This window comes from Megalobrama amblycephala, linkage group LG1, assembly GCF_018812025.1.
Source record: "Megalobrama amblycephala isolate DHTTF-2021 linkage group LG1, ASM1881202v1, whole genome shotgun sequence".
NCBI classification, from domain to species: Eukaryota; Metazoa; Chordata; class Actinopteri; order Cypriniformes; family Xenocyprididae; genus Megalobrama; species Megalobrama amblycephala.
This window is the reverse complement of record NC_063044.1, coordinates 1,912,605-1,927,618: the sequence shown is the minus strand read 5'-3', so window position 1 is coordinate 1,927,618 and position 15,014 is coordinate 1,912,605. Positions and strand designations below refer to the sequence as shown.

The window sequence follows — 15,014 nt, the reverse complement described above, 5'->3', positions numbered from 1 at the left end:
ACTTTTTTTTAAAAATCTCACCAGCACCAATCTTTTGAAAGGTGGTGTAAATAGAAAGATTAGATAGATACATTACAGCAAATGATTGTGTTTTTATCTAATGTAACTATCCATAATACAAACCTTGAACTTTGCTTGTAAAATAAAGCTCCCATACACTCACATGAAATCCCACCCACCTCATTTCATGCCTCGTTTTCTGGTCGCCCCACACAGTACTCAAAGGAGTGCCAGAAACGTGAGCGATAACAAAACATTTTGGAGGTAGAGCTGTTTGCCCAATTGCCTTAAGTCAAAAACATGTATAGGTCACAGAGGTCCCTCCTACCCACCGGCCCCAACTAATCCGTGGCCTACTTTTCCCAGGATGTCAGTAAATCATGGTGCCATTCCATGTGGCAAGTGTGTTTTGAAAACTGAGACGAGGGGCTGTGTGAGGCCTTTCCTAGAAGTAATTTTCCTAGAAATCACTTCCTTTCCTAGAATACCAGGAGTCATGGCTTTATTATCGTTCCTTTGTGGTTTTGAAGGTCACTCTACATGCAGCCAGCAGAAAAGTGGTCTTATTTATAAGCAGTCAGTTGTAAAAAAGAAAAAGAAAGGCCTTTAGGTTCACATAGCTGCCTTTGTGATGTGGGTATTTTGCATAAGTAATTTTAGTCTGGGCCTCATGCGCTCCACATGAAGGGTTACATTCGGCAGATCTCAAGGATTTGCTGAAACTGATCCTCATAGGCTGGCCGTTTTCATTCTAACTTCACTTTACTGAAGCTATTAAGTGTTTGATCATTTGCAGCTCTAAATTGTACTGGAATATTGGGTTTAATATTAAGCAGCCCTGGAAAATGTTTGTTTCACAGCAAAATTACTGCATAAAAAAAAAAAACTGTCAAGTAAAATCTTCAAAATGTTTATTTCAAGTTATTATTCACTAGAATAATCAATCAAAATGTACAGAAGCATTATATAAATGTATATTTTACAAATAAACAACTGACATGTAGTACACAGCAAAGCCAATTATCAACCAAAGATTTAGATTCAAAATAAATAAAACACTTCTTTATATACAATACTGTATACTTAAAAATACAAATGCAAAATATATGAAACATATTTACACAAATACATTATTTACACATTCGCATTGAGAATGTAAATGTAATAAATGTAGTAAGGAATCATTGGCTGAGATAAAGAGGAACTTAACTATAATCGTGATTAAGAAAAGTAACCCCAATATCAGTACTGCATATGAGAAGGTCTTTTTTTTTTATGATCTAGCAGTTTCATATGTAACATTGACCATTTTGGCACAAAAATAACATGATGACTGCAAATGGTGTAAACAAATGGCATAAAACATTAGGAAAACAAACTTTGCACAGCTTATGACAGTAAGTGGTCTACTTTTGCATAAAAATATTCAAATGTACCATATCGTTAATTAATTAATTAACATATAATATGAACCAAATTATACAAAAGTTTTGGAAAAAGTTAACGGTATGCAATGTTTTTTGATCCCTGCAAAAACAAACAAAAAACTCTACAAAATATAGTAATACATACCATATTTACAATAACTTATCATGAACGTCTCATGAGAATAAAACCTTGATTTGTAAGTGCTGTTAAAATCTATATTTATATCTCTACATATATTTTTTATATTTTTACTTATATATAGCGAAGTGCTCAGCTGAGGTTGATGTTGTCTGAGGTTTCTTTGTTTTCATTTTTTCTTAGATAAGTCTGTCCTGAACCATCAGCCCTGGATTGTTTTTGCAGTGAAAGCCTCGTGTGGAAAGGCGGTTTGTATCTCCATTGTTCCCCAAATGAAGAACTGACTCCAAGTAGGTAAGACATTAAATATGGCTCTAGTCTTGAAATGTTGTCAGTTTCAGCATGGGCCTCAATGTCATCATCATATTTCATCATCAAGATTCACAATCTGTCTCTGTGAAAGCCAAATAATACCATCATTATTAGACACATCATTTACCTTATATAGCAGACAGTCATCCAAATAAGCTTATAAGTAAACGTAGACACGCTAAGACATTATCTAAAGCTAATATACTATAATCAATATTGTGTTCAGTAGATATCTTTTCTTATAAAGTATTGAAAATATCTTACCTGCGGGTAAAAATAGCCATCAGAACTACGGTTTCTGCATAAGTGCACCTGGTCCTCAGTGGTTTTTTGATAAACCGGGTTGTCAAAGTGGATGCTGTTGGTATTTTTCTGACGCCACTTTCTCCAGAACAGCACAGCGCCACCCACAACCAAACACAGGATTGCTTTGAGAAGATAATAAGACATTCAAATTAGAATAGGAGTTTTGAAGTGATATAATAGATAAGAGAATAGAACAGATACATTTTGAAGAGTATCGCGGTATTACAAAACCAAGAGAGTTGCTTTACTGTCCAGGTAACCATCATGAAACCTCATCAGACTTATTATATGTGCATAACTTAATGTTATGCACATATATGGCAGCAACACTGTACACTATACAAACAGCTTTCCTTGCATTACTCACAACTGATTTCAATGGAGTTTGCCGATAGCATGTCGCTAAACTAATACACAAATATGCATTTAAAAAGTCAATCCTTGTCAGTACTGAATAAAAAATGTTCATGATGAACAGTTCTCTCGCTATGTCCACCATCTTGAATTCATTTTTCTTCTGAATTCATTTCAATGCTTTATAGAATTGTCTTCGCTGTTAAATAATAATAACATAAAATGGAAATTCATCCTCAATTTTCTAAATGCATGTTCTTGATCTTTTTGTGAATGATTTGTGTATATTATGTATATGTGAGACTTCTCTCTGGTGATGTATGCCGGACTCCTCCAATCATTTCATTTCCATAAACCCCACGCCTTTCTTTCAATCTTTCGTTAAGATTTGCCTCCATCCAATCAACAACAGATGAATAGAACCTAGTCCCCACCCTACATTTTTTCTTTTAGATAATCTGGTTCACCCTGGTGTACATCACAATAGAGAAGAAAATGTCTGTTGATACCTCTGTTACATCGTGACTTTAAGTCGCCTACTTTTTGGAACAGCCTCTGTGTCCAGAGCGCATCTACATAATGCCATAAAATGTGTAGGTAACTCAGTAGTTTTCACTCACCAAGAGGAACCACAATGTACAAGGCCCACGGTGTGGAAGATGATGGTTTGGAGACAGCTTTAACATTACTGTAGTGGTCATCTAAAGAGAAGATAATAACAATTGTAACAGTTTTCACAAATTTCAATGAAATATCATGTTGAGGAATCTCTGGGGTCTTGAGATTATGGTTGGGTTTGTCTGAATTTGCTATGAAAAGGAGAAGACAGGGACAAATGATAATGTCTGGGTGGATAAAGCAAGACATACCTGTCTGGGTGGATAAAGCAAGACATACCTGTCTGGGTGGATAAAGGAAGTTTAGTCGTGGTTTGGGAAGGCTTGAAAGGGGCAGCTTGAGTGGGTCGGTTAGGGGTCACAGGAGCAGGAGTAGGTGAAGGTTGTGCATTGGTTGTGGAAGGGCCAACAGATTTTGGTGTCACCTTTGAAGGTACTTGAGGTTGACTAGTTGTAACTATTTTGGGTCTGACAGGAGTTGCTGGTGTGACTACAGCTGTTCAAAATAAAAACACAAGTGTTGGATGAAGGAATCAGCAGGAATTACATTAATAACCTAATCCCAGTCCTGACAACAAGAACCAAATCTGACTTGCCTGGAATACATTTTCGCATGTCTTTGGCCAACATCATATTGTCTGGGCAGGCACATGTGTACTTGGGTGAGGATTTATTGATTTGAGGGGCAGCAAGGCACAGGAACTCACAGTGACCGTTGTTGGCCCCACACCAGTTGGTTCCTGGGAGGACATTCAGAATTCAGGAGAGTTTAGTTATGGATGGAAAATAGCTCACTGGAAGGTTCTATAAAAATTCAAATTGATGGCTATATACCGGCCAACATACCTTTGGGCTGTTTGAGGTTGTGGTACAGGACAATGTCCTCTGGGGATGAGAGGTGTTCGGCCACTTTTGTGATGTCTCCTCCAGTCACACGATTTGCACTTAGAATTGCGTTATTGCTCACATCCGTCCAAAACACTTTCTCCTAAAGATGAAGAATTCTTGAGTGAGCATTGAAGTAACCTCCTAAAAAGGTCAACAAGTTCAAAAGGAGTCTGAAAGTATTACCTCAAAAACAGTGAGACCCAGAGGGTGGGCAAGTTTGCCTTGGTCAATGATTAGAGTTCGCCGACCACCTCCCTGTACGCTGATGCTGGAGAGAGTATGTAGTTTGGAGTCAACCCAGTACAGACGCTGGTTCAAAAGGTCTAATTATGAGAAAGGACGAGAAAGTGGATTAGACCAAAGTTACCAAATGTTGAAAAGTTGAAAAGTTATGCAAGTGGACAAGTTCATACCAAGGGTTATTCCGTTGGGCCATTCAATGTTATCTGTAACCAGGGCACTGCGGTCCCCTCCATTAAGACCACCTCTCTCGATCTTGGCTGGTGTGCCCCAGTCAGTCCAGAACATGAAGCTACAACATAACGGAGAAGATTTAACATAATAAATCACTTGCCCACATAGTTTGCCCCTACATTTGAGAGTTTCTGGGACTTGACGTACTTCTTAATAGGGTCGACCACTATAGCACGAGGCTTGGCCAGGTTCTCTTTGAAGAGAGTCTTGCGTCTGCTTCCATCCGCTGTTGCCACAGATATGGCACCTTTGATACTGTCCGTCCAGTAGATGTTTCCGTGGATCCAGTCCACAGCGATACCTTCAGGTGCATCTAAGCCACTGCCAATCACAACGTTGTGTTGAGAGGAGTCATCTGCAGTGTCCATTGGTGCGCTGGGAAAGAAATGCAAAATATGATACTTGGTAACAAGCAGATGATCCTCAGAGACCCAAAACTGACCACGAGTCCAAAGATCAGCTCTTTACCTGTATATCTTTTTGAGGGATAAATCCGACCAGTAGATCTCCCTGGAAGCAACATTCATATCCAGCGCCACAACGTTCTTCAGGCGGGGAATGACACGTGCATACTCGCTACGATCCAGAGTCATCTTCCTTACCTCATGGCGATTAGTGAAAAATAAGTAGGCGATGGTTCCTGTAAAACCATGTTTGTGATGAGTATGCGTTTATCGGTATGTGACCATGGAAAAGGACCATTTGCAAGTTAAACTCTGTACCAATAGCTTTGCAGGCCTTGCTGGCTGGGTCCACCTGGTAGCCATCTTCGCACTCACACTTGTAACTACCTATCTGGTTGACACAGATTTGGCTGCAGGTGTCTGGGTTGGCGCACTCATCGATGTCTGAAGAAATCAAACAAAAATGCGGGCTTGAAGTCATTCTGCTGCATCATCATGGACTTACTGAACAAACTCTAACCTTATTTCAAGCTCAGAAAAAGCAAATAAGTTTGAAGTTCAAATTAAATCATTCTTTGAACTGGATCTGCACCAAGGTCTGTTATCAGAGGTGAAACAAACTATGACCAGATTTTCAGTATGGGAACTAATTTCAGATTCTTACCTGTGCAGTCTCTCTTGTTCACCAGTTGGAAGCCAGTGGGACACAGACACTCATAACCAATCTTCAGGTCATTACAGATATGAGAGCAACCACCGTTGTTGTAAAGGCACTCGTTAGAATCTGTGAATTTAAAAATCATAAACTGTAACACAGACTGGCTTTTGCTCGAAAACCATTACAAGAAGATCCGGGTCTACAAAGTCAATGTGCCTCCTTTAATGCTGTGATACTTACCACATTCTCTTAATGGCTCATCGGACCAATCTCTACAATCCCGCTGCTTGTTGCAAACTTTTTCCATGCCGATGCATTCACCACTGCGGCATTTAAACTTGTGTGGTGGATCACAATGGGTTGCTGAAAATCAGAGAGGAGAAATATAAGTGATGCATCTGAATAACGCCTAAAGCATATTTTTTGCTTATCATTAATGTAAAGGGTGTAATTTCTATGGTTTACCATTAACACAGCCCAGCTCATCACTCATATCTTTGCAGTCATATACGTGGTTGCACTGCCGGCTGCCGTGGATGCAAGATCCGTCACCACATTGGAACTCATCCGGTCGGCATGTGGGCAAAGCTGTTCATATGGAAAAATCAAAATAGTTCATTATGTCTTGAGGAAAAATGGCTACATGCTGATTACAAAAAGTGCCTGATGCTTTTAAAGGATTAAAATTACCCCAAGCTTTACTCTCCCTCAAGCCATCTTAGGTGTATATGACTTTATTCTTTCTGATAGACACAATCGGAGATATATTAATAAATATCCTGACGCATCCAAGCTTTATAATGTGCATCCATCCATCATAAACATACTCCACACGGCTCCGGGGGTTAATAAAGGCCTTCCGAAGCGAAGCTTCACTTCAGAAGGACTTTATTAACCCCCCGGAGCCATGTGGAGTATGTTTATGATGGATGGATGCACTTTCTTGTGCTTGATACTTATTGGTCCTGTTCACTGCCATTATAAAGCTTGGATGCGTCAGGATATTTATCAATATAACTCCAATTGTGCTCATCAGAAAGAAGAAAGTCATATACACCTAGGATGGTTTGAGGGTCAGTAAAGCTTGGGGTGATTTCCATTTTAAAGAGAACTAATCCTTTAAGGTTATAGTGTAATAAAAGTGTGAAATGATAAAAGTAATCTTCCCTGACCAAGAAAAGCATCTAGACATTTTATCAATGGCTTGGTTCCTATTTCTGCTCTGTAGCCCCACCCACTGTGAAATCTCATTGGTCCACAATCCTGCTCCCACTAAACATCAAATATCTTCTGAATGACTTTGGTTTTTGCATTCATTGTGGACAGGCAAAGATTATCACTGGAAACAAAATCTGCATTTACAGTGGAATTCTATGGGGAAGACATTACTGAGGGCTTAAAAGCAGAAATGTGCATTTTGTTTTTTTGTTAAGAATACAGTTACTGTTCGATACAACGTGTGCACTGTGAAGTTGTCATTATCATCCTTTTAGTAGTAGGACTACTGTTCTAGGTTGAATGAGACACTGGTTAAGCATTATTATTCAATGTAATTCTTGTGGGCGTTTTCTCTATGCAAACAGATTCTTCCTGGTATCTTTGTGTGTGCCATGCAAAGATCATCTACATGTCAGTTTGACAGAGCCTAACTTGTATTGAACCTGAAACATTCTTTTAAGAATAGCAGGATCAATTGACAAATGTAATATTAACAAGTCTTATTTCTTACAGCAGTTTTTCTCATCTGAGCGATCCAAGCAGTCTTCTCCCCCATCGCATTTCCAACTACTATGTATGCATTCCCCACTGCCACAATGGAATTCCATAGAGGAGCATGGATTTTTGGTAGGTTTAGGTGTCCCTGGGGTGCATTTCTGAGGCAATTCATCAGAGCCGTCAGCACAGTCGACATCTCCATCGCAGACCCACAGTTGAGGCACACACTGTGCATTGTTGCACCTGAAGGAGCCGGAGCCACACGTGGTGGGCGGGCAGGAGACTTCATCACTGCTGTCTTCACAGTCTGTTTCGCCATCACACACAAATGCAGTCGACACACACTGGCCATTGTTGCACCGGAATTCGCCATCCAGACACCGTCGAGGAGCTGTAAGTGGTGATGGAGGTTTTCAACACACATGACAACTGGCGGCATCATGAAGAGATACATTTCAAGATGTCACTTACCACAGCCTTCCTCATCCGCACCATTCTCACAGTCTGCTCTGCCGTCACACTTCCAGGTCTTAGGCACACACTGGTTTAGTCGCCCACCACAACTGAATTCACTGGGTCTGCAGGTCTTCATCACTGAAAGAGAGAGAGAGAGAAACAAGATTTTAAGCTTTTCCTTAGAAAGTGGTGCTAGCTAGGGGTGTACAATATAACCATACCAGTTTGCAGCCAATGTTAGCAATAGATGCTATTTAGACTAAGTGCAAATAGCAATAGATGCTATTTACACTAAGTGACAATAGCAGCATTTTCTTAGCGATATGCTATTTACACTAAGTGACAATAGGAGCATTTTCTTAGCGATATGCTATTTACACTAAGTGACAATAGCTCATTTTCTTAGCGATATGCTATTTACACTAAGTAACAATAGCTCATTTTCTTAGCGATATGCTATTGACAATAGGAGCATTTTCTTAACGATATGCTATTTACACTAAGTGACAATAGCTCATTTTCTTAACGATATGCTATTTACACTAAGTGACAATAGCAGCATTTTCTTAGCGATATGCTATTTACACTAAGTGACAATAGCTCATTTTCTTAGCGATATGCTATTTACACTAAGTGACAATAGCTCATTTTCTTAGCGATATACTATTTACACTAAGTGACAATAGCAGCATTTTCTTAGCGATATGCTATTTACACTAAGTGACAATAGCTCATTTTCTTAGCGATATGCTATTTACACTAAGTGACAATAGCTCATTTTCTTAGCGATATACTATTTACACTAAGTGACAATAGCAGCATTTTCTTAGCGATATGCTATTTACACTAAGTGACAATAGCTCATTTTCTTAGCGATATGCTATTTACACTAAGTGACAATAGGTCATTTTCTTAGCGATATGCTATTGACAATAGGAGCGTTTTCTTAGCGATATGCTATTTACACTAAGTGACAATAGCTCATTTTCTTAGCGATATGCTATTTACACTAAGTGACAATAGCTCATTTTCATAGCGATATGCTATTTACACTAAGTGACAATAGGAGCATTTTCTTAGCGATATGCTATTTACACTAAGTGACAATAGCTCATTTTCTTAGCGATATGCTATTTACACTAAGTGACAATAGGTCATTTTCTTAGCAATATGCTATTGACAATAGGAGCATTTTCTTAGCGATATGCTATTTACACTAAGTGACAATAGCTCATTTTCTTAATGATATGCTATTTACACTAAGTGACAATAGCTCATTTTCTCAGCGATATGCTATTTACACTAAGTGACAATAGGAGCATTTTCTTAGCGATATGCTATTTACACTAAGTGACAATAGCTCATTTTCTTAGCGATATGCTATTGACAATAGGAGCATTTTCTTAGCGATATGCTATTGACAATAGGAGCATTTTCTTAGCGATATGCTATTTACACTAAGTGAAAATTTACACTAAGTGAAAATAGCGATAGATTCTATTTACACCATGTAAAAGTATCAGTTCTTTGCAATAAGAGTAAATAGTAATTAGATGCTATCTATACGTCAATTGTGTTAAAAACCAGGTCTGCAAGCCTTATTTGCTACTGTTGCGCCACTGAAGTCATTGAATTCCACGCATCTTGGTGGGCGGAGCTAATGTAAATAGCATTTGCCAACAAGGGATACTATTTGCACTTAGTGTAAATAGACACATTTTTGGCCTGCTGGTTGATACTGGATATTTAATTGTGCACACTCTACTGTTACAATGCCAAAATTCACATTTAAAAATATTAATTTTACTAAGCTTGTTTTAACAAAATCGTACAGAATTTTAAGTATCAAAATAATTATCAGCTTATATGCATGGGCCAGAATCAGAGATACTGTAGCCCTTTCAAAACTCACTGCTACCTTACTTAAGCAAAATGTAGTTTGAAGAAATAGATTTCTTTCAGCAACCAATCTATAGATTATCACAGTTAACCACATTGAAATATATTTACAATTTTTCCCCACACAATCAGTGTGGGAAAATTTAAAGGGAAGCTTGAAAATTCCATTTGCGCCTACTGTCATTAATGTTACACCAACATATTTCCTCTTCAGGACAACTGACTTATCTTAGGAGGAACACTTACAGCAGGCAGCAGGAAGTTCATCAGTGCCGTCTCCACAGTCATCAGTTTCATCACATACCCATCTCGATGTGATGCACTTTCCATTGCCACACTGATACTGCGATGGATCACAAGTCAAGACACCTGTCAGATGGAGACATAAGTGACACATTATCTCCCATTTTAGTAATTTGTGGTCACATTAAAGATAAGCTAAAATACTAGAGGGCTAGGACTGAATGAATCACTTTTGCACCTTACAATCATCTAAGACATCTTCCTTAGCCCTGCTATCATATCACAATACACAATATAATGCTAAGACTGGGAGGGAACTACATTACATATGTCCTCCTAGGTATGATTTACTGATTTCAACAAGTATGGGCAAAGATGGTGACAAGTTTTTCCTGCTTTGTACTCCAAAAAAGGGTGTCAATGCCAGTAGTGACAGGATGTGTGCACTATTGAAACATGATGCTAACAATCTTAAATTCTTAAACTAACAAAATCGCTGTACGCACAACCTTAAATTCAATAAACAATGCATTTATTAATACAATTGATATTTTTAGATAAACATATTTAGTTTTAAAATTAATAATCACAAAAAACAGCTATTATGTCTTCAGTACAGTTCATTAGCCTTAGGCTGTATATGGTTGCCAAGCAATGTAGCAACTTCACACGTTAACATAGAAAATATTAACTTTATATCGACCATTTTACAACACCTTCAACCTGAGATCATCCAATCAGGATTCAGGGTCTATTTAATAATGCAAATGTGAACATAAACTGATTAATGATTACACATTTAACATTTAGACAGGTCTTATCAGTATAGAAAGACAGAGCTTCCGTTGATATAAAATTTAGTTTATGATCTTGGTTTGACATCATACATCATCTCTCCAAAGCATAATGCATTGTTCATTGTTTACAGACACAGCTGAAGTCGGTGGCCACAGAATGCAACGTGGCTGTTTGCTTTTTTCATGGACATCTCTACACTCTTTCAGAGTGTCTAATTATCTAAACAGACTACTATCTATCAAGATATCTTCATGGTGGATCAAAACACATGACAGACAATCCAATGGTGTTATGAATCTACTTTATCACATAAATTGCCTTGGAAACTTCAATGCATCATAACTGACAAGTCCAAATGTCTATAAGAAGCATATAACAGAAGCATATCTTTCATCTTTCTCATATGTGAATGAGGTTAATGGTGTTAAAAACCATCAGTGCAGTTGTCTACCTATAAAATGATCTGTCAGATCATAACAGATGGGCCAGCATACACAGATCAGTCATAACATTATGACCGATTGGATGCTCGATTGGATTGAGATCTGGGGAATTTGGAGGTCAAGTCAACACTTCAAACTCGTTGTTGTGCTCCTCAAATGATTCCTGAAGCATTTTTGCTTTGTGGCAGGGTGCATTATCCTGCTGAAAGAGGCCACAGCCACCAGAATACCGTTTCCATGAAAGAGTGTACATGGTCTACAACAATGCTTAGGTAGGTGGTACTGATGTAAAAGAAAACGTGATTCATCAGACCAGGCCACCTTCTTCCATTGCTCTGTGTCCAGTTCTGATGCTCACGTGCCCACTGTTAGCGCTTTCGGCAGTGGACGGGGTCAGCATGGACACCCTGACCTGTCTGTGGCTATGCAGCTCCATACGCAACAAACTGTGATGCACTGTGTATTCTGACACCTTTCTATCAGAACCAGCATTAACTTCTTGAGCAATTTGAGCTACAGTAGTTCGTCTGTTGGATCGGACCACACGGGCCAGCCTTCGCTCCCCACGTGCATTAATGAACCTTGGTCGCCGGTTCACCACTGTTCCTTCCTTGGACCACTTTTGATAGATACTGACCACTGCAGACCGGGAACACCCCACAAGAGCTGCAGTTTTGGAGATGCTCTGACCCAGTCATCTAGCCATCACAATTTGGCCCTCGTCAAACTCGCTCAAATCCTTACACTTGCCTATTTTTCCTGCTTCTAACACATCAACTTTCAGGACAAAATAGTCACTTGCTGCCTAATATATCCCACCCACTAACAGGTGCCGTGATGAAGAGATAATCAGTGTTATTTATTTCACCTGTCAGTGCTCATAATGTTATGCCTGATTGGTGTATGTGTAGTCCACATGGGTGAAGTTTGCATATATAGCTAGAGATAAGATATCTATGCCTTCTTTTCTTCAATTACACCCGAACATACTGTAGCTACTGTTTAGGAAGCTAATAAAGAGTTCTATGTATGTTTTTATTCTTTTATTGATTTTATGTTTGTTTGTTGTTTTGCTAAAATAGAGAACGCCAAAAGTGACATCTCCACAAAAGCATTCAAACAATAGCAATGCTATTCAAGTATATCGCTCTACAAAAAAATCTTGTCCAGTCCATCTCCACCGGTACCCGAAAGACCTGCCAAACCAACACTGTGAGACCAAACAACTTAAGCATAGCCTTATGTCTCCTTTAAACCTTGCTTTGTCTTATCTGACAAAATGAGTAATGCATCTTTTTGGTAGAATATAAGTTTGAAGCCAGTTCCTACAGGTTTCTGGTTCATGCCATGGATCTCTGCTACTACTGTCCTTGTGTGACATCATCCACTGCAAATGATTTAGAACTTCTGGGAAAAGCGTGTGTGCGAAATTACTATGGAATGAGGCCCCTATAGCAGAGCCATGGACAGTATGTATATACACATGTGGTTACTGTAAGGCAACACTACGTTTTGCCCTATTTTAGTGAGGTTGGAGACTTCATGTTGAGCAAAACAGTGAATGAGGCAATGGTTAGTAGAAAGCAATGAATAGTTTAGTATCATTAAACATACAATTCTAACACATAATAATATCATAAGAATATATTTCTTTAAATATTTTAGGAGCCAATAAGTAGGAAATAATTATGTAAACATCATCAATGCAGAAAGGGAAATATTGTTGTAGTTATTAATGCATAATAAATACATTGCAAATTGTGGAAAGACAAAATAGTAAAACTTTTTAGTTAATCCATCCTTAAGGACCAGATTGTCCACCTCATCATGTATGTAGAATACTGAAAACAATTTCTTCTATGCAGGTTAAACACATTTATAAACTAAGAAAAAATAAGAAAATGTAATTCATGATCATTAAAAACATTTACTCACCTGTTTGAACAGCACAGAAGAAAGTAACTGCCAGTAAAAACATTAAAGAGATCCCCATAGTCTCTCAATGAGCTGTGTCTCTTTTTATTGCTTTGGTTTGTATTGTGGATGCTTGTAATATATAAATGGTTCTGATAAAGCAGATGAAATCCTGTTCGTTTGATGCTGAGGGGAAATGGCTACTTTAGACGCGGTGAACTCAACGCAGGTAATTGTGTTATTATGATGGTTGAACTTGAACCATTCGAATTTGAACGGGGTTCGTAGCGTGGGCGGGGCTTCGTGACGCGGAGTCGGTGGTGAATTAGGTGGTGTGATTTAAGAGTTTCACAATAGAGGGCGTGGCCAAGCGGAGACCACGCCCATCCCAAACAGTTCCACTCCACACTTTTCCTGGTAGAGGAGGGATGAGAAATCTTCAGCTTATCATTTATGACGGGAACAAAATAATAATGCGAAAAACGTGATGACTAATCTGATAAGCATAATGCTAATATATCTGGACGAGACTGCAGCTGTATAAACTATTGTAAACATGTTGTAAAACTAAATAATATATCATAAATCTAAATCACATCCGTATTTTTGTTACCTTGACATATTTGATAACCTACATGAATGGTCATATGCATAGAAACAGAGTAAAAGGAAACCTCAGTCATAAACACATTGTGGGCTGTTTGCTTGTCGGTAGATTTTTTTCTCAGTTATCTTTGTTAGAGAGATAAAAAAACAACAACTAAAAGGAGTTTATGATTATTATACAGATGTATAGATTATGTAGGATAGAAAACAAACAAATAACACTGACACACCTTTTATTTACAATCCATTTTGAAACCATGGGCTATAGAAAAGTACTCAACATTTTTTTTATTAAAGAATAATGTAAGGCTGTTATATATTTATTGTATGGTTTGGGACACATTATCAAATGTTTAACTAGACAAATCAGCAGCTGGGTAAAAAACACTGTGGAAAAAGGACTCAATGTCTAACCTTGAACTTGTGGTCTGAACGTCATCAGAACAGAGTCTTCTTAAATCTGCACTGGGACATTTATCAAAACAATACAATGTTGTCCTGTTATCTAGATTTTTGAGGATTTCATGATGTTTTAGCTTAATATTTAGATCTATTTTATTTTTAAAAAGATTTTCTCTATAGCAGACATGCATGTTTGGTCCTGGCATGCCAGAAATGTTAAGTTACTGATAGCACATCATAAACAGACGTTCCCTAACCTTGCTGTAGGAGGAAAAACATGTGCGAGTTGGAGCTGGAGGCCCCTTGAACCAGTTCTGCTAAATTCTGTGTTTGACATCCATGGGAATAACACAGTGATCCTTCAGATCAATGGAATACAAACAAAGTAGTAGCTTCACAGAGGCATCCGGGCGTCCGGAAACCATTGTGGCCATAAAAATGTAGTTGTATGAAGTCAGAATGAGTGTATGAGTAGTCAAAAAAAGCAACAGCTGATGTGGGAATCATCAAGGCTGCATTTATATAATCTAAAATATTATTGCAATTTATAATAACTGTTTTCTATTTGAATATATTTAAAGATGTAATTTATTCCTATGATCGAAGCTGAATTACTCCAGTCTTCAGTGTCACATGATCCTTCAGAAATCATACTAATATGATTTTACTGCTCAAGAAACATTTCTTATTATAATCAATGTTTTTTAAAAAAAAAAAAAGTTCTAGGATTCTTTGATGAATGGAAAATTCATTTTGTGATATTATAAAAGTCTTTAGTCACTTTTTATCAATTTAAAGCATTTTTAAATAAAAGGTATTGTAGTTTTAGTTTATAATTGTGTAATTTTGGGTAGGCCTAAGTATAAGGAAAGCTTATTGAAAAATTACTATTTTCTGGCAGAACGGTTAGTGCGCAAACACCTATAGGGAAATAACAAGTGTGTGCGCAAATAAAAAA

The 15,014-nt window shown here is 38.0% G+C and overlaps 1 protein-coding gene across 1 annotated transcript; it reads right to left on the bottom strand.

The window, feature by feature from the left end:
• Positions 1-894: 894 nt before the first annotated feature.
• ldlra (low density lipoprotein receptor a) lies at positions 895-13,291 on the bottom strand. Its single transcript, XM_048158987.1, has 18 exons — positions 13,070-13,291; positions 9,897-10,019; positions 7,767-7,889; positions 7,309-7,686; positions 6,045-6,167; positions 5,820-5,942; positions 5,586-5,705; positions 5,240-5,365; positions 4,986-5,157; positions 4,665-4,892; positions 4,457-4,575; positions 4,227-4,366; positions 4,002-4,143; positions 3,752-3,895; positions 3,436-3,651; positions 3,159-3,239; positions 2,143-2,306; positions 895-1,960 (listed from the first exon to the last, which is right to left on the bottom strand). The coding sequence occupies exons 1-18, from the start codon at positions 13,125-13,127 to the stop codon at positions 1,928-1,930; spliced, it is 2,613 nt and encodes an 870-aa protein (XP_048014944.1). The 5' UTR covers positions 13,128-13,291; the 3' UTR covers positions 895-1,927.
• Positions 13,292-15,014: the final 1,723 nt, after the last annotated feature.

Coding starts and splice junctions, on each gene's coding strand:
- ldlra (XM_048158987.1), bottom strand. CDS start 13,127: ATGGGGATCTCTTTAATGTTTTTACTGGCAGTTACTTTCTTCTGTGCT. Junction 4,893..4,985: donor TCCCTCAAAAAGATATACAG/GTAAAGAGCTGA, acceptor TTTCTTTCCCAG/CGCACCAATGGACACTGCAG. Junction 3,652..3,751: donor CATGCGAAAATGTATTCCAG/GCAAGTCAGATT, acceptor TATTTTGAACAG/CTGTAGTCACACCAGCAACT.